An 18,391-nucleotide genomic window follows, 5' to 3' on the forward strand; every position below is an offset into this window, starting at 1 on the left:
CTGTCACTTTATAAAAGATCATTTAACAAACTGTTCAAGATTGATGTAGATCTAGGTATATCGAATTGGAATTGAGCAGTAGCCTACCAGTCAAAAATCTGAACATAGGCTTCTGTAGAAAAGTAAATATGGGCTAGCTAGCTAGTTGTCACACTTTTCACCGTATATTTCTTAGGGTAGCCTATATCTATTTTTGAAGTCAATTTCTGTAACTAAAATTAAATCTTGCCTACAAAAATCCACTGAACATCAATCCCATTAATGTCTTTACTGACATTAACACAAAACTTTAAGATTATTATTATTGAAACCATCCAAACGCCACTTTCAGAAAAAAACACGTTTGTCTATTTGGAAGTTTGACTCAAAACCTTAGTTACTCAAACGTTTCTTGTGACAACAAAATATGTAAACATAATACTTTTTTTTTTACATAATGTGGGATTAAAGGATTGACGTATTTTGAAACCGTGACCGTCTGTCCACTCCTGTCACGTGACTCCGTGTTGACGGAAATGCTGCAGGAATGGCAAGAAACGAAGAGAAGCAGTTTGGAAGACTGAATCGACTGTGGCTCCAGAAAGAGAGAGAAGGTATGAAACGCATTCATGGTTTATTTAACCATATTAATTCGCCCTAATGTGAAACGACGTCAAATGCCGTTGCAATAAATGTCCGCGTAAGCTTATGTTCTTACATTCGTTTGCACCGTGTGTGCGGCTTAATGTATGCGTTTTTTTTATTTCCAGAGGGTCGCATTAAAGATGTCAACGTGTCACGGCCAAAGCTTGTGAGAAATTTATTTCGTTGTTGTAATGCATCTCTTATCATTTCAATGAGCTGAGCCCGCTTGCATAAATGACAACCTTAACTTTTTGATTGACCTTTTGTCATGCAGGCTACGTTAAATTCAGTTGCTGCAGTGAAGAAGTGGATTCCGAGCATTAAGAAGGAGATCGAGTACTATCTACAGGTACTGATCATACTGTCAACACGTGCAAAGTAGCAAGATAGTACTACCATCTATCGGCGAATAATACCATATCGGACGCTAAATAACACACACACACACACACACACACACACAGGCCACTTTATCAGGTTCCCCTGTTCCACTGCTTGTTCACAAAAATGTCTAATCAGCAATGCATTTATGGTCGTCAAGGTGAACAGAATGGGGAAGAAAGGTGATTTAAGTGACTTGGTTGTTGGTGCCAGACGCGCTGGTCTGAGTATTTCATAAACTGCTGATCTACTGGGATTTTCAAACACAACCATCTCTAGGGTTTACAGAGAATGGTCCGTACAATAGAAACTATCCCGTGAGCGGCAGTTCTGTGGGTGAAAATGCCTTGTTAAAGCCAGAGGTCAGATGCAAAAGAGCATCTCTGAACACACAACACATTGTGTTCAGAACTAGACTATGCCTATGAACTATGCCTTTGTGGCATAGCTTCAACAATGTGCTGGATGGGATTCATGACTGCATCACACAGTTGCTGCAGATTGGACCATGTCTACATGCCTAACTGCAGTGAGTTTCTGCCATGTGATTGGCTGATTAGATTTTTGCATTAATGCAATTGAACAGGTGTACCTAATAAAGTGTGTGTGTGTGTGTGTGTGTGTGTGTGTGTGTGTGTGTGTGTGTGTGTGTGTGTGTGTATTATTAAATTGTGTAGCTTTATTTCAGAGTTAGCACTGCAACTTTCAACAACTGTAACATGTACAGAATATGCTTTACATTAATAACAACAATTAAATAATGATACATTTTTCAACTATTTCACTCTGCTCTAATGTCTCAGGATTTTCTGTCAGTGGACTCATATTCATCTTCTAGTTGTGTGTCTTTTCCTTATTTGCTGTCTCAGGGTCACATGACTTCTTGGGGGTTAGATGCCCACATTGAGATAAGAGCCCTTTTCTTTCCTGTCACCTGACAAACTGTTCAAGGTTGATCTAGATCTAGATAGATTGATTTGGAATTGAGCAGTACCAGTCAAAAATCTGAACATGCTTGATGCTTTTTGATTTTAAACTTCTAATCAAGGTTAATATAATTCATATCATTTGAGCTGGGCTGAGTCACTCACCTGCCTGCGTTCACATTGTGCAAGATGAGAGGGAGAGGGACTGATAACCTCAGTTTTTGATACTGATCTTGCTCAGGAAGCAATTTTGCGTTTAAAAAAAGTCTAATAGCCGTCCAAACACAGCCCGTCCAGGCTAAAACAAGGCAGAATTTGGGCTGTCAGTGAGAATCTAATAGATGTCTAATCATAGAAAATGTCAAAGAAATGATGCAAACACCTTGAAATTTCTGTTGACTTTGCTTACATAATGGAATATCATACATCTTGCAATTTATTTTGGCAAAAAAGTCATGTAACCAAATTCAAGGTTATTTTGTCTAGAAGTGGGTTATTAATAGCCAATAAAGATATGGCCTGTTTGATCACAAGAGTCTCACATTTGGTTTAGAAAGAATATGATCAACAAGTCAACATCTTTGCACTTGTATTTTGCAGCAGTCGCAGTTGTCTCACTACCCAGAGAGGAAGATAGACGAGTTCCGTCTGCATATTGAAGAACTCGAGAGAGAATACAAGCGCTACCTGAAGAAACTGCGCTCCCTAGACCCTTCCTGCAAACACAAGCCTTGGGAACCTCGAGCATACACCAAGAGGAGGCAGGAGCCAAGCCATCAACACACCTGTCAGTTCATGCTTTACAATTACTAGTCCTGTGAAACAGTTGACTTATTTCTACTTTCAAACTTAATGGGTTTTTACTGATCAGTAGCTATCTGATTTCATCCTGTTTCATTTACAGTTGGCCTCATAAATGTGTCTCCAAAAAACCAATATAAATCTGATCTTCAATTCCCACGCTATTTGAAAATGACACTGTGTTGAGCCTTCAGGATGTGATGGTGAATGTTGAATTTAATTTTTAGCAGTTTGCGCATCTGCTTGCTGAAGAAAGATGGATTGGCAGAAGTATATATTTACCTACACAAATATTGCCGATTTAGCCTAATGTGTGTACTGAAACTGTAATATTTCTTTAAAAAATCAGTCCTCTTTGTAGCAGGCATCTAGTTTAAGATGTTTAGAACTACTCAGATATTTTTTAAAGAAATAAACATTTACTAAACTGCATTTTTAGCATTAATTTGACTAATTTGGGGTATTTTATCTTTTGTTTGATAAATCATTGTAATAAATCAGAATGAGAATTCACCAAGAGAAATAAATATAAAGAATGCACAGTTTAAGAAATATGCATCAAGAAAACACTGAAACTAATTTTACATTTAGGCTCAACAGAGTTTATTTATATTAATGGCTTAATGTACATGAACAAGAACTTGCTAATATTCTAATTATGTAAACACAATCATCTGATTTCCATACAGATTAAGCTAATATGGTTGATAGAAATCTGAATGAGACATCTGGCATATGCATGTATAAATCGGACGTAATTAAACTGGGCATTCTGGATGATAACAGTAATAGACAGTTGTGACATTTTGCTATTTGTAAAAATCTTGTGTGCTGTTGAAAGGACATTAACAAGAACTAAACTGATAAAGAGTTAATTAAATGACTAAAATTGATCATAATAAAGAGCAACTCCAATATTTCCACAAGACAATGGTAGGAAAAGAAAATCATGTCTTAGTGTATTTGGAATATGCTGATTATATGTACACAGGAATATTCCAGTAGCTGTGGATCATGTAAGCTTAAGAATAAAATCTCAACCTGAATATAGATTTGATTTGGATGTAAATGTAGTCATTATTCTGTCGTTTTCTTAGCTAAAAAGCTGTGCCTCCAGAGCCCCAGCGGCCCCAGGAGAGGAGAAGAGGATGTTAATGTGAACACCAACTCCGAGGCAGCAGGAAACCACACATCTCTCACTAATGTACAAGAGCTTCCCACCCCGTCAGCTCCTGTTACCACCCGAGCCTTTGATCCCCCAGCCCAGGACCTCCCGCTGTGCTTCGATCGGGCCCGGCTCGCGGTGGCAGTGGCAGGTTCACGCGTGGCTCTCGCCGGGCAGCAGCAGGACACCGGTACACTGACACGAGTGCTGCTCTCCGGCCTTCCCAACCTCCACAGCCTCCCGCTATCACAGGCAGCAGCAAAAGAGGGAACACGTTGGCCTTCTAATGCTGAGACAAAAACTGAACATTTACTGGGACTCTGCGACTACTCGTCGTCCTCTGACGAGGAAATATAGCTCAGTGAAATTTCATCAAGCTCATTTGATGATGAAACATTCGTAGTTTTTAGATCATTTTTTTTTTTGTCTGTTAAATACATGGCAACATTTAACATTTGATATTCATAATGTCATTTAAACATTTTCAGACTTTGTGCATGAAAGTGAAACTTGAAACTAAAGCATTTTCAAATGAAACCTGAAAGCTGTAAATCACCTGTTTATGTGTGTCTTAACCTAGTTTATTCCAGCTGTGAATGTGTTAAGCAGTGTTAGAGTCTCAAGAAGAGAAAGGAAATGGTTGAGGTGTGGTTAGAGTAGAATTCTGAATGGGAAATTTGTGATTACTTTATGTCATAAACAGAAAGTAGGATGGGTTGTTTACTTTTTACAGAAGTTTATCTAAGGAGTACATCTCCTTCGGTGTCTAGATGGTTTCAATTTCAACCGCAAGATTTTGTACCGCTTGATGCCATAGGAGACGCTATTTAAGTTGCTCGGCGAACATTTTGTTCTCGTTCTTTACAAAATCGATCATGTTCTGGTGCTTTGAAGAATGCAGAAAACAAACACTGATCTGAAGAACTGAGAATGTAATGCTTAATCATTAAAGCACCATGAAGTCAATTCAAGAACTGCACACAATAAAGGAATAAATAAAAATGCTCTTTGTTGAACTTGAAAGTGAACAGCCTTTATGTGTGAGCATATGCCATAATTTTACAAACCCCAAAGTTTCAGATTGACATATGTTGAAGTCTGGCATATGAGGTTTGTTAATGCATGCACCGACCACAGCAGGCCTGATTAAAACGATTGCGAGGCTATTAAACCCTCAGTATGCACAGGGATGCTGAGTCAGAGAGATACAGAGAAAGATGTTTGCGTTCACCAAAAAAATACGCCATTTTTCCTACAGTTTGGTAACAGAAATAGGGCGTCGCACTGCGGCCCACGATTCGACCCCAAAACCCCTCATACATCAGCAACAAGAATTGCTTAGCAGTCATCACTTCTGGGAAACTGAGCTAGAGCAGACCGTTGTTGCTGAGCAGCAGTGGTGATATCTTACTCATTCAGAATGTCATTGTGTGACTTCTAGCACCTTTGGCAGCATTGCATACATAATAGACAGGGTTTACCATACCTGTGAGGTGAAGTAAGGAAACTGATGCAATACTGACGTCAGTTGTCAAATAAGCAATTATTTACGCCATGGAATTTACGATAAAAGATTGTTTAGCTGTCGTCTCATGCATGACATTAAAATGTCTTGGAAAAGGCTTTGCTTGCAGTATAAGTTTCACATATCCTGCAATGACTGGACATGACATGCATATTGAATAATTTAAATTTGGTTAGTATACCAGCCCCGTTAAATTCAGAAGATTTATTATATATCTAGTTGATTTTACATTTAACTTAATGTAAATAAATATGAATATATCTAAACCATATAGCATTTGGAAATCCTCATAATTTTCGATCAAAGTATGAACATTAAAATAAACAAAAATAAATAAAATGTACTAAGCAGTGTCATTTTAGTAGTTTTCATCAAGGTTACACTTTTGTGGTGGTCCACTTTAGAAATTCTACTCTCATTAGAGTGTTAGTAGAGTATTAGTAGACTGTTAGATGCAGTCGTAAATCTAGGCTACATCACAATAACTGTTGTGGCAAAAATGGTTAGAAAATGTTTCACCAAATTCCCTAACAAAGTAAACATCAAACCTTTCCAACATTTATGGTAAATTTTTGAATTACTGGCTTTCACATCATCTACACTACATGATCACAAAATTCCATGTCTTGTTTTTTTTTTTAAGCATCTTTACTCAAATGTCTGATTAAATCAGAACTTGATCCACTTTTGCTTTCGCTCATGACGGTAAAGCAAATTTCCGATGATGCAGCAACTGCAGCCCCTCAAATGAAAACCGGCAATGACAAGTTACACACATGAACTTGGGAACAGGGAACAATTTTGGGGGGAAAGAGCAAAAAAAAAAGTTTAAATTCTTAATAGCATGAGAAGTGGGTAGCCTATATAAGAGTGAGGCCAAGCAACTTTTCCAGGAAGGCATAGCGGGCGATGACTTGCAACAGGGTACGCAGCAGGGTGAGGGGTTAAGGTGAAGCCTTTTCCTGCCTCGCTTGGTTTCAACCACACTGTTCACCTCACTGTCATAGCATCACCATTCTCATGCAGACCCCTGAGAATGGATGCTGCAAGATCGAAAGCACACGCACACAATCTAATGCATTGACAGGCTGTTTCATGTGGCAGCTCCTGCTCTTTAGTGTTATGTGAGAATGGGTTTACTGAAACTCATTTTCTGCTGCATCACTGTTTACAAACACTCGAGCAAAACTGCAGTTAAATGTTTTGCATTTAATTTTTGAAACTAAATGGTTCAGGGTTTGGCACATTTTCAGTTCAATTCAACTTAATTACTAACATAGCCCATAATCGTGGTGTGAATGGTAATGGAAAAAATATGAAATAGAAGGGCAATTTATATTTCAATGTCTGTTTGTTTTTGTGTTTGCTTGCGAACCATTTGCCTTCCCCCAAGAATCATTGTGTTCTCTCTAGTTTTGTGTTCCCCAGAGAAACTGGAAAGTTTGTGTTCACTTGCAAACTTTTTGCGTTCACTCTCAAAAGCATTGAAATGTAGTTTTTCCTATTGTTTTACCAGATTTAGAGAACTCAAAACTTAGGCACACGAGGTTTTATAAGCTAAAAGTTTCTTTTCGAAGCAGTGTTGGGGAAAGTTACTTTTAAAAGTAATGTGTTACATTATATTTTGATGATCCACTTTAAGTAACTTTGGAACTCCATCTTAACTAACTCTCATGTCTAAAGTGTACCACTGAAATAAAATGCTAATGTCTAAAAAGGTTAATGTTAATGTCTAAAGTGTACCACTGAAATAAAGTGTTACCTTACTATTTCTTACTATTAATTTTTACTATTAATTCGTTTTTTTATATTTATTTTTCTGTTCCTATCATTGTAGTTAACGTTAATTTTGAACACATTGCAGTCGTGAATCTAGGCTACATCACACAATAAGTGTTGTGGCAAAAATGTGTAGAAACCAAATTCACCAAATTCAATAACAAAGTCCATTAGTAAACATCAAACCCTTCCGACATTTATAGTACATTTTTTGATTACTGGTTATCGCTACATGATCACAAAATTCCATTTGATGTCTTTTTGAGGCATCTTTACTCAAATGTCTGATTAAATCAGAACTTTATCCACTTTTGCTTTTGCTCATTTTTGGGGGGGAGCAAAAAAGGTACAACACTTTCGTAAGGTTTCGAACATTCAAACACTTTAATAATAAAACAAACAAACAAAATAAAAGTAAAGCGGTGGCACCTCATGGACGACTGCCGAATTCACATAATAAGACCTAAACAAAACAAAACAAATCCAGGCCTGGTCCTCTCTCGTTCTTCCCTGTCATCGCTCCACCTTTTATGCTTCCGCTCCTCCCTGAGAGATACGTGACCGGTTCGTCGCGCAGGTGTCGCTCATCAATAATCATGCCACTGGCCTGGCGCCGTTCTCTCACGGCCCTCGGTCTCATCCTGCTCGCCACAATGCCCCCTGGGCCCGTCATGGCGACAGACGAGGCGAGAGAATAGGAGACAGAAGCACGAGTAGTGACGGTGATGAGAGAGGGGAGAGAGGAAAAAAACTCTGGAGCGACGGGAGCAAATCCTCCGCTCCCTCTCGGACGTTAGCCACCCCTCCTCGACCCCGGAGCACGGTACGAGCTCTCCGTCCCACCCGATGTTCAATCGCTCCATCGCTTAGCTCATTTTGGCTCCAGCTCATTTTGGAGAACGCAAAACTATTTGCAAGTCTCTCTGGGATCGCAAAAGATTCGAATTGAAATTGAAAGAAAACATTTTTTTTTTTTTTTTTTTTTTTTTTTACAAATGTCCCCTTTGGGGCTCCATATATTTCTTTACTGCTTTTCAAAATACATATACAAAATGCCAGTTTGTCACCAATTCTATTAAGTGTTTTACCATTTTTGATATATAATATTTTTTTATATATATAGTCTAGCAGTGGGACAAATGAATTGTTAAATAAACAAACATTCCAGTTATGCATAACTGCATTATAACAGCAGGATTAGCAAAGATGTAAGATATACATGAGATGTAGCTCAGCAACTCAATGAGAATGAGGGATGGGTTTGACATTGAAGACTTGCTGCTAAATGGGTTTATATTCTCAGTCAACCTTTGTATATTACAGGATGGCAGACAGGATGCTAGGGGTCTTTAAAAAGATGCTAGTGGCCCTTCTGAAGAACTCTTTCTAGGTCACAGCAAGTCTTCGACTCTTATGCAAATCACAAATGCCATTTTGACCTACGGAAGAGCCTGAGACCTACATTAAAGCAAGTTTTGATTTGTTGCAGTGCACTTATGGACGGTGTAACAAGGTTTAAGATTCAGGGAAGAAGGAGGCGGGAACCCGCGATCATTCAAAGATTTTAATTATAAAACTAAAGAAAAATACAAAAACAAAAAGAACCGCCAGCAGCCCCTCGCGGACGACTGCTGGCTACTCAAAACAAAAACCAAACACAAATAAAACACAGGCCTCTCTCGATCTCCACAGTCGTCGCTCCTCCTTTACGCTTCCGCTCCTCCGTGAGAGATGCGAGACAGGTGCGTTTCGCAGGTGTCATTCATTAACAATCACGCCACCGACCTCGCGCCGTTCTCTCACGTCCCTCGGCCTCGCACTGTTCGCCACAGACGGATAGATGGATGCATGAATGAATGCATGAAAAAAGACATTAAAAGTTGAATATTATCCTGATCCTTTGATCAAAGTTTTGGCTTTTTCAAATGATCAAACCAAACTTTTGCCCAGGAAAGGCATACAGTAGTTCACCCAAAAATGACAAATTCTTTTATGGAATAAACTATTTATTTCAGAGAGGTCTTTACCATTCAATGAATTGGTTAGGCTACAAAATGAAAAAAGCACCACTGTAAAAAAATCATATTATTAATAAGTTATGACAACATACTGTATGTTTTTACATTGCTTTAACTCATCAAAATAAGCAATTGAAGCAATTTTCAACTGTTTTCAAATACACAGACTCAATCACAGAGGTTCTCAAATTAAGTCATCACTGTAAAAAAAGGTACTGCCTTAAATTTTTAAGTAAAAACAACTTGGATGTTTAAGTTGAAATGACTTAAACATCCAAGTTGATTGTATCTAAAAATTTAACGCTGCAACTTTTTTTTTTTTTACAGTGATAACTTAATTTGAGAACCTCTGTGAACAGATTGAGTCTGTGAGTTGAATTTGGATTTGTGAACAAATTAGTCTAATTTGTGGTCAAATCATCCAGTCTGGTTTATTGAAAAGATCCCACTCATTTACTGATTCTGTTCTCAATTAATTATACTAATTTGTTTATAAATTTAAGGTAAAATCATTGATTCAAAGATCCAGTCCCAGTGGTTAATAGTGGAGTTAATAGGCTAGCTTAATGAAGGTGAATATTTATCAGTGGAAAAACCATGTCTGTCACACAAAGTTATTTTATGGCTTCATAAGATCTGGAGTACAGCATATAAGTAATTGGACTATTGTGTTTTTTTGTTGTTGTTTTTTTGGTCATTTTTGACAATAAGCTAAAGTTTTGAACTGTCATTTAGTGGAAAAGTCAAAAATGTACCTTGTGTGTTCCACAGAAAGAAGAAAAAATAAAACCTTTGAGCTTGGAAGAACATAAGGCTGGATGTAAATGTAGGCTACATAACAGAATTGTCATCGGTAAACTGTAAATCTTTAACTGTAAATCTTTTCTTTTTTATGCAAAGGTTATTAATAACTGCAAGAGAAGTTATTGCCTGCAATTATACAGAAGACTCGAGACGAATAGTTTCCTGTCCGTGATGTCACCATCATATCCCTTTCAGATTTGACTTTATGCACATTGGTTTACCACAAATGCATGAGAATGTTGATACAATGACTAAAAATGTCATAATAGTGAGTGAATACATGAGTGTTCTATACCTGAGTTTGCATGACTGAATGAAGGAATGGATGAGAGGCGGATAGATGGATAGATAGATAGACCGTTTCTGTGTGTGAATGTGTGTGTCTGTGTGTGTGTGTGTGTGTGTGTGTGGGTGGGTGGGAAGTCTAAACCGCACTGCAGGACCTTTTTAAAAACTGATGTTCAGCAACAACCTTCTCAAGACACACTCTCTTGTCGCTCACACCTTCACACACTCTTCTGAGCTCTGCAAACATGAGCAATAACTTCGGTCCCCCATCCCAACCAGTGTTCATGGTGGATTCTGGCGGAGGTCACCCTAAACAACATCAGTACTACCACCAGCGGATGCCCAGGCACACAGAGCCACCCATGGTTCCCTGCTGGACGTTCCCCCCAGCCCGAGCAGAGACGAAGAGAAAGAGCTGGGGAGGGTTGAATGCTGGGATGGCCTGGGTACTGACTTTGATACTCCTGCTGGTTTTTGCAGCCCTGGGACTGGGAGCCTATCAGATCCTGAGGTTACAAACTGAAGTGGAGCGCCTGACACAGGTAAGAGCCACTGGGCAGTGCATCATATTATCTAATATATATATATACTTGTGTGTCTGTTTATATAAATTTGTTTTATACAAATACAGTGGCCCAAAATGTATTCTGATGCATCAAAATGAATGAATGTTTTTGCATTAAATGTCCTATGATTAAATGATTTATGAAATTTCATTTAATTTCAAGTAAGATAGCACAAGCTCAACATTCCACAAAAAGTTGTAACCTTGTAAAACAGTAGATGCACAGTTCAGCATAGAAAAATCTTATCTTTGGTTACTTTCTGGTAACCAGATGTTAGTGGATCATGTTCATAGTTAATTTGATAAACTACACCTGGTTTCCAGGACACTTGGAAATTAGTTATGCGAATTTTGCAATATTAATTTACCACGAATTTTAAAGTGTCCAAATACTTTACTGTACTAGCTCACATATATACTGAAAGATTTGAAGCCTTAATTATTGACACACCTCGAAAGTAGCCAAGCCCTCCATTATGTGTTTGTTATTTTATTTGAATCTCTTTGATGTGCATGGGGGTATCATTTTTCAGTTTCCATTCTGACATGATCACGCGACTGAGTAGGACAGAATTACAAGAGAGAGAGAAAAAACTTGTGGTCACTGGTCAGAGGCTACAGGATATCCTCTACTTAAACTAGCAGTCTAACACCATCTTCTCTTTCTCATAACTAAGAGTCGATTAACTTTAGCCATATCTATTTGAGCCAAATGACTTTTGAATGCACAATAACGTAAATCTGTGACAATACTGAGCAGTCTTTGACCCATATTTTTAATGGCAGGAAAGGCCCACACAAATACAGAGCGTCGCACCACAGAGACAAGTTGGTGAGTTGCATGACCAAGTTGGCATTTGTCAGAGCTTCATCCTGTGCAAAATCTTATCTGGTGAACATGATGACCTGATGACATACTTTATTTTTCAACAGGCCTGAATCCTGCTGAGCTCAACAAGAACAAACAAAAACCTGCTGCACACTTAATAGGTACGATTTGGATTCCGAAATGCATTTGTCCTCATAGTAAACCTCTGGTTACTCTTTATTTCGATAGTCCTATTTATGCATTCTACTAACTTTGCAACTACACATCAACTAACTCTCATTCATTTGTAACTAAATGTTAACTATCTCTCATTAGAGTATTAGTAGAATGTTAGGATAGGGTTCGTGTTAGTAGAATAAGTTGACATAGTTGCAAAGCTACTTAGTCAGTAGAATGTCTTTTCGGGACCATCAAAATATAGTGTTAGCAGAAGCAGACAGTCTTCTAATAATCTAATGACTGCTAGTTGACATTTAGTTTCAAAGTTACTTATAGTTAGTAGAATGTCTAAAGTGGACTATCAAATTAAAGTGTTACCCATTTTTTTTTATACAAAACAATATATCACCTGCAACTTTTTTCTAAACCAGGCAGTGCAGACCAGAGCAAATCATCTGGCGCTCTGAATTGGGAAGAGAAACACGGCGAGGCCTTCACACATGGCGTCAAGTACAGCAACGGTGGCCTTCAGGTCAACGAGAGCGGCTTGTACTTTGTTTACTCCCGAGTGGAGTTTCTTTCACTCACGTGCAACTCAGACCTACATGCTCACAAAATGAGTCGTAAGAGAAACGGCCATTTCCTCGTAATCATGGAAGATCACACAGAGGGCTTCTGTACGCCGGGGAGAAACCGGCCATGGATGATGGGAAGCCATCTAGGCTCCCTTCAGCAACTCAAGGAGTCCGACTGGTTGTTTGTCAATGTCTCACACCCCCATCTGCTCAGCAGATATTTTCAAAACAATTATTTTGGCCTCTTCAAGATCCACTGATCATAGAGGACATCTAGGTGGTGCTTAGGAAGGACATGATTGTGAGTTAAGATGAAGAGGTCAGCGGTCTTTGGACTATAATCAACCCTGAGATCCTTACCGCAATCTGTCCATTTGCTATTGTCAAACCATAATTGATTTTGAATGTATCAGTTAACTGTGGCCATTAAGTTTGAAAAGTTGTGCAGAAGAGTTTCAGATTAAATGAACACTAATATGCTTCTGTATCAGGAGAAGGTAGATTAAATAAAAATATTTATTGTCCTTAAACTCTTATTGTATATTAATGTGACCAATGGTCATATTGACTGAGTAATATATCAATAATGCCTATAATAAAACGTTCAATTGTAAAAATAAAACTGCAGTTGATTTCACACTGAATGTGAACCGAGAGAAGATGTCTCACACTCTTTGAGAAAAATAATATTTTGTGTGATAGGGTGTTTCCATTCCCACTAATATTTCCATGTTATAGTGGGTTGGTTGTCATAGTAAATTATGCTGATTTTTGGTTGAAAGTTTCCAGAGCTATATTTATTTTAAAAATCTAAATAATGTTCCCTTCATTTTCTGTATTATTGGGTATTTCATTAAACATATGGACAGCTTAACAGTGCTAGTTTGTTATACTAAATTAAGAACAGATAATTATATTGCATAGATGTATGTAACTCAAAGGAGTATTTAGTCAGCAGTTTTTAAATATCCTCAATGGACCACAAGGCAACTTTTTGCAGTTTTTGCGGTTTCATTCCTCGTCATTTCTGCAAAGACCCTCAGGTTTCCTTCATTGCAGTGTTGGTGAGCCACACTTAAAGATTTAGGGGTTTTTATGCAAGTATAACTGTGGCAGTAGACTCTGTGCTTCTTCATTTCTCATGCTTCCTTCCTGTGTTTAGGTATGGTGTTTACAGGGGTCAAAAAGCTTTGATGAGAAATGAAAATGAAAACCTGCTTTTATCACTCATTCATACCATTACTCACGAGACAAAGTGTAAATTTCTCACTGTCGCTCTTAGTTTGTGCTTCAGCTGTTTGAGTATGTTATTGGTCTGATGAAGACCAATGAAACTGTGTGTTATGCAGTACTGTGTGTGTTTTTGTCTTGTAAATCTATTACACCTCAATATTCCACTTACTACGAGGGTGAGTGGAAACAAGGCCTACTCTGTCACCTCCTCCAACTCTTTTGTACAGGGACACACAGACACACACCCACAAAATTCAAATAACACAGGAAGTGACCACTGGATAATCATCACCCACTATTCATCCACTCTCTCTCAAACTCTGCTGCAAACTAAGTCTAAGAGACAACATTAGGACATAAATTATTTTTGTGTGTGTGTGTGTGTGTGTGTGTGTGTGTGTGTGTGTGTGTGTGTGTGTGTGTGTGTGTGTGTGTGTGTGTGTGTGTGTGTGTGTGTGTGTGTGTGTGTGTGTGTGTGTGTGTGTGTGTGTGTGTGTGTGTGTGTGTGTGTGTGTGTGTGTGTGTGTGTGTGTGTATTACTGATGGCAAATAAAACATATGTACTGTCTTTCTGTGTGACCTTGGTAAGATCAAACAAACTTGTAAATACCTAAGTAATTGTATGAATAAAGTCCTTGGGTGTGCAAGAACAACTGAAGGTGGTACATAATTTAGCTCAAGTTTCCAAATGAATCACTTGGGCTCACCACCCAGTATCGCATCATCATAAACGGCAAAAATACTCACTCTAGTCTGTAGACTTCACTAATGGCCTCCTGGAAGGGCCCTTTATGAAGGAGGAAACTTAGTAAGAAACTCAGTTTCTTAGTTTAATTTTGAAAATAAATAAATAAATAATTCCAAAGTGACCAAAGGTGCAAAATAGATGACAGCCTACTGAAGCCATTTATTTACTACATAAGACTTAAAACATTCACATTTTCTATGACAGTTCCAAAAGATTTTATAAGTTCTGACCTTATACGCTTCAGCTCATGCCATTATCAAAGGCTTTGCAGAAAAGGGGGTCACTTTGCTCAGACACAAATGCATGATAAATTCTCTTGGATTGAACAATCCAAAGAGGCTGTATTGGTTAAAACAAGGTTGTTTAAGTATTTACAATTTCTTGTTAATGTGTACATAAAGGAGACCCAAACCCAGGTGTTTAGACAAAAAAATATTTAAACCAAAAATAGCTTTTGTCAATTAATGTGAGCTGAGGTTAGAGTCATCTTGTCAAGGTCTTAGAAATGCATTTACTTTTTTTGCTAAATTTGGTTTTGAATTTTTTTTTTTACCATTTATTTATTTAAGTTTAATGACTCCAAAAATGTCAGGTAGATCTAAGTACTCGCATCTTAATCATTATATGTATATTGTTAAATTCTGTAAAAACAACAACAACAACAACAACAACAACAAAAAGAACAATAAAAAAGAATTAACACAACACTAATCTAACCTTTCATAAGAGTAAAACAATTGAAAATGGGTGGAAAATATCATCATGAAATAAATTTTTTCTTGGGAGGGACTCAATGATGCGGACTCTGGGTTGAGCGGCTGGAGTGGACTCTGGATTGAGCTCTGGGACTGGAGTGGACTCTGGATTGAGCTCTGGGACTGGAGTGGACTCTGGGTTGAGCTCTGGGACTGGAGTGGACTCTGGATTGAGCTCTGGGACTGGAGTGGACTCTGGATTGACCTCTGGGACTGGAGTGGACTCTGGGTTGAGCTCTGCGGCTGTAGTGGACTCTGGGTTGAGCGGCTGGAGTGGACTTTGGATTGAGCTCTGGGACTGGACTGGACTCTCGGTTGAGCGGCTGGAGTGGACTCTGGGTTGAGCTCTGGGACTGGAGTGGACTCTGGGTTGAGCTCTGGGGCTGGAGTGGACTCTGGGTTGAGCTCTGGGGCTGGAGTGGACTCTGGGTTGAGCTCTGGGGCTGGAGTGGACTCTGGGTTGAGCTCTGGGGCTGGAGTGGACTCTGTGTTGAGCTCTGGGGCTGGAGTGGACTCTGGGTTGAGCTCTGGGACTGGAGTGGACTCTGGGTTGAGCTCTGGGACTGGAGTGGACTCTGGGTTGAGGTCCGGGACTGGAGTGGACTCTGGGTTGAGCTCCGGGACTGGAGTGGACTCTGGGTTGAGCTCCGGGACTGGAGTGGACTCTGGGTTGAGCTCTGGGGCTGGAGTGGACCCTGGGTTGAGCTCTGGGGCTGGAGTGGACTCTGGGTTGAGCTCTGGGACTGGAGTGGACTCTGGGTTGAGCTCTGGGGCTGGAGTGGACTCTGGGTTTAGCTCTGGGGCTGGAGTGGACTCGGAGTTAAGCTCTGGGGCTGGAGTGGACTCTGGGTTGAGCTCTGGGACTGGAGTGGACTCTGGGTTGAGCTCTGGGGCTGGAGTGGACTCTGGGTTTAGCTCTGGGGCTGGAGTGGACTCTGGATTGAGCTCTGGGACTGGAGTGGACTCTGGATTGACCTCTGGGACTGGAGTGGACTCTGGGTTGAGCTCTGCGGCTGTAGTGGACTCTGGGTTGAGCGGCTGGAGTGGACTTTGGATTGAGCTCTGGGACTGGACTGGACTCTCGGTTGAGCGGCTGGAGTGGACTCTGGGTTGAGCTCTGGGACTGGAGTGGACTCTGGGTTGAGCTCTGGGGCTGGAGTGGACTCTGGGTTGAGCTCTGGGGCTGGAGTGGACTCTGGGTTGAGCTCTGGGGCTGGAGTGGACTCTGTGTTGAGCTCTGGGGCTGGAGTGGACTCTGGGTTGAGCTCTGGGACTGGAGTGGACTCTGGGTTGAGCTCTGGGACTGGAGTGGACTCTGGGTTGAGGTCCGGGACTGGAGTGGACTCTGGGTTGAGCTCCGGGACTGGAGTGGACTCTGGGTTGAGCTCCGGGACTGGAGTGGACTCTGGGTTGAGCTCTGGGGCTGGAGTGGACCCTGGGTTGAGCTCTGGGGCTGGAGTGGACTCTGGGTTGAGCTCTGGGACTGGAGTGGACTCTGGGTTGAGCTCTGGGGCTGGAGTGGACTCTGGGTTTAGCTCTGGGGCTGGAGTGGACTCGGAGTTAAGCTCTGGGGCTGGAGTGGACTCTGGGTTGAGCTCTGGGACTGGAGTGGACTCTGGGTTGAGCTCTGGGGCTGGAGTGGACTCTGGGTTTAGCTCTGGGGCTGGAGTGGACTCGGAGTTAAGCTCTGGGGCTGGAGTGGACTCTGGGTTGAGCTCTGGGACTGGAGTGGACTCTGGGTTGAGCTCTGGAGCTGGAGTGGACTCTGGGTTGAGCTCTGGGGCTGGAGTGGACTCTGGGACTCTGGGCAGAACTTTTTTGAAGGCCTCAGTCACACAAAAAACTGTGCCTTACACTACTAATATAATAGTTACACATCATGTGTTTGTGTCTCTGAAAGTGGTGAACAATGTTATGGCTTTCATGCATGTTCAACCTCACAACCTCATGGGAACAACTATTCACCACAGAGACAATTTAACTAGTAAAATCCATGTGAGTAGATTAACAGGAATTTGTTCACAAATACTGATTAAAGATTAGTAAGACTATCTAAAATGCTTATACTAGATATATGCAAATTAGATACCTATGCAGGGATAAAATTAGATGTTATTTGCCCTCCACAGAAAAGACTTAACTCTAGTCAAGTCTGTCTTAACTGAAAGCAACTTGTAAAGGCATATCTTAAAATATGTCAGTGCCATTGTTTTGTTTCAAGATGTACCTCAGTAATGTTCTTTTCTAAGTCAAATTTATAAAAGCTACTTAAATGTCCTAATTTAAATTCTTCTCCTTGATTTATCGAAGCCCTGTATGTAAAACCATGCCATACTGACCCAATGGCTTCAAATTGGTTTTTTAAAGAACTTTAAAGGGTTAGTGTTGTTGCTTGCAAGAAGATAAAGTGGCTTTTTATAGGGATATTTCACCCAAAATAGGAAAGTTCTGAGATAATTTACTCACCCTCATGTCATTTCAAACCTGTAAATATTTTAGATATTTTAAACAATGCTGATTACCAAACAGTTTGTGTTACCTAATACTTCCATTGTATGGACAAAACCACACTTCATAAAAAAAACTTTATGTTCCATAGAGAAAAAGAAAATCATACAGGTTTGTATGAACACCATGAGGGTAAGTAAAGGTTTACATAATTTTATTGTGGGTGAACTATCCCTTTAATAAACAGAGTTACAATATAACTATCTTTATTAAATGCTGCAACATAATGCAGAATAATAATCTGACCCTCACTTTTGTAAGAGATGTCCATGATTCAAATCAAAGACCACAACCGCCCAAACATTTCTAACTGCTGTGGAATTTTTTTCATCAGAATTTCAGCTTATCTTCTTAAGATTTCCCCCTTTTTAACATGTAAGGGTAACATAATAAAAAAGGTTATCGGAGATCATTCCGTTCCAACCTCTATCCCAACATACCTTACCACCATTCTTTTTATCATTCGACAGGGAAAATACGTCTTAACTATGGGTGTGATTTTCGAAATCATTGACTGTTAAGAACGCACAATAAAATTGTGTCGGAAAAACAGCACAGTCATAACACAGTTTACCAAATATGATGCTTATCACACATAGGTTTTTAGCAATTAATATGAGTCGAACTGGTTACGGTGGTCTTTGCAAACACACAGCTATCTTTCTCAAGGAGGCTTAAGATTACCACAACAACGCCTTTGTACATCTT

At 39.8% G+C, this 18,391-nt stretch overlaps 2 protein-coding genes and 1 long non-coding RNA gene across 3 annotated transcripts in view; all 3 read left to right on the forward strand.

Moving 5' to 3' along the window:
• LOC143729317 (uncharacterized) overlaps positions 1-18,391 on the forward strand; it is a 591,772-nt gene that overhangs the window by 189,794 nt on the left and 383,587 nt on the right. The window lies entirely within an intron of this gene.
• Positions 460-4,913, forward strand: LOC143728731 (uncharacterized). Its single transcript, XM_077219570.1, has 5 exons — positions 460-593; positions 750-790; positions 899-973; positions 2,532-2,718; positions 3,830-4,913. The coding sequence occupies exons 1-5, from the start codon at positions 527-529 to the stop codon at positions 4,252-4,254; spliced, it is 795 nt and encodes a 264-aa protein (XP_077075685.1). The 5' UTR covers positions 460-526; the 3' UTR covers positions 4,255-4,913.
• Positions 10,494-14,322, forward strand: faslg (Fas ligand (TNF superfamily, member 6)). The gene is made up of 4 exons (XM_077220814.1): positions 10,494-10,853; positions 11,663-11,708; positions 11,810-11,866; positions 12,296-14,322. Exons 1-4 carry the CDS (start codon positions 10,557-10,559, stop codon positions 12,697-12,699), a joined length of 804 nt encoding a protein of 267 aa, XP_077076929.1. The 5' UTR covers positions 10,494-10,556; the 3' UTR covers positions 12,700-14,322.

This window comes from Siphateles boraxobius, unplaced genomic scaffold (genome assembly GCF_051911475.1).
Source record: "Siphateles boraxobius isolate OS27281-9 unplaced genomic scaffold, OSU_SipBor_1 8, whole genome shotgun sequence".
Lineage (NCBI taxonomy): Eukaryota > Metazoa > Chordata > Actinopteri > Cypriniformes > Leuciscidae > Siphateles > Siphateles boraxobius.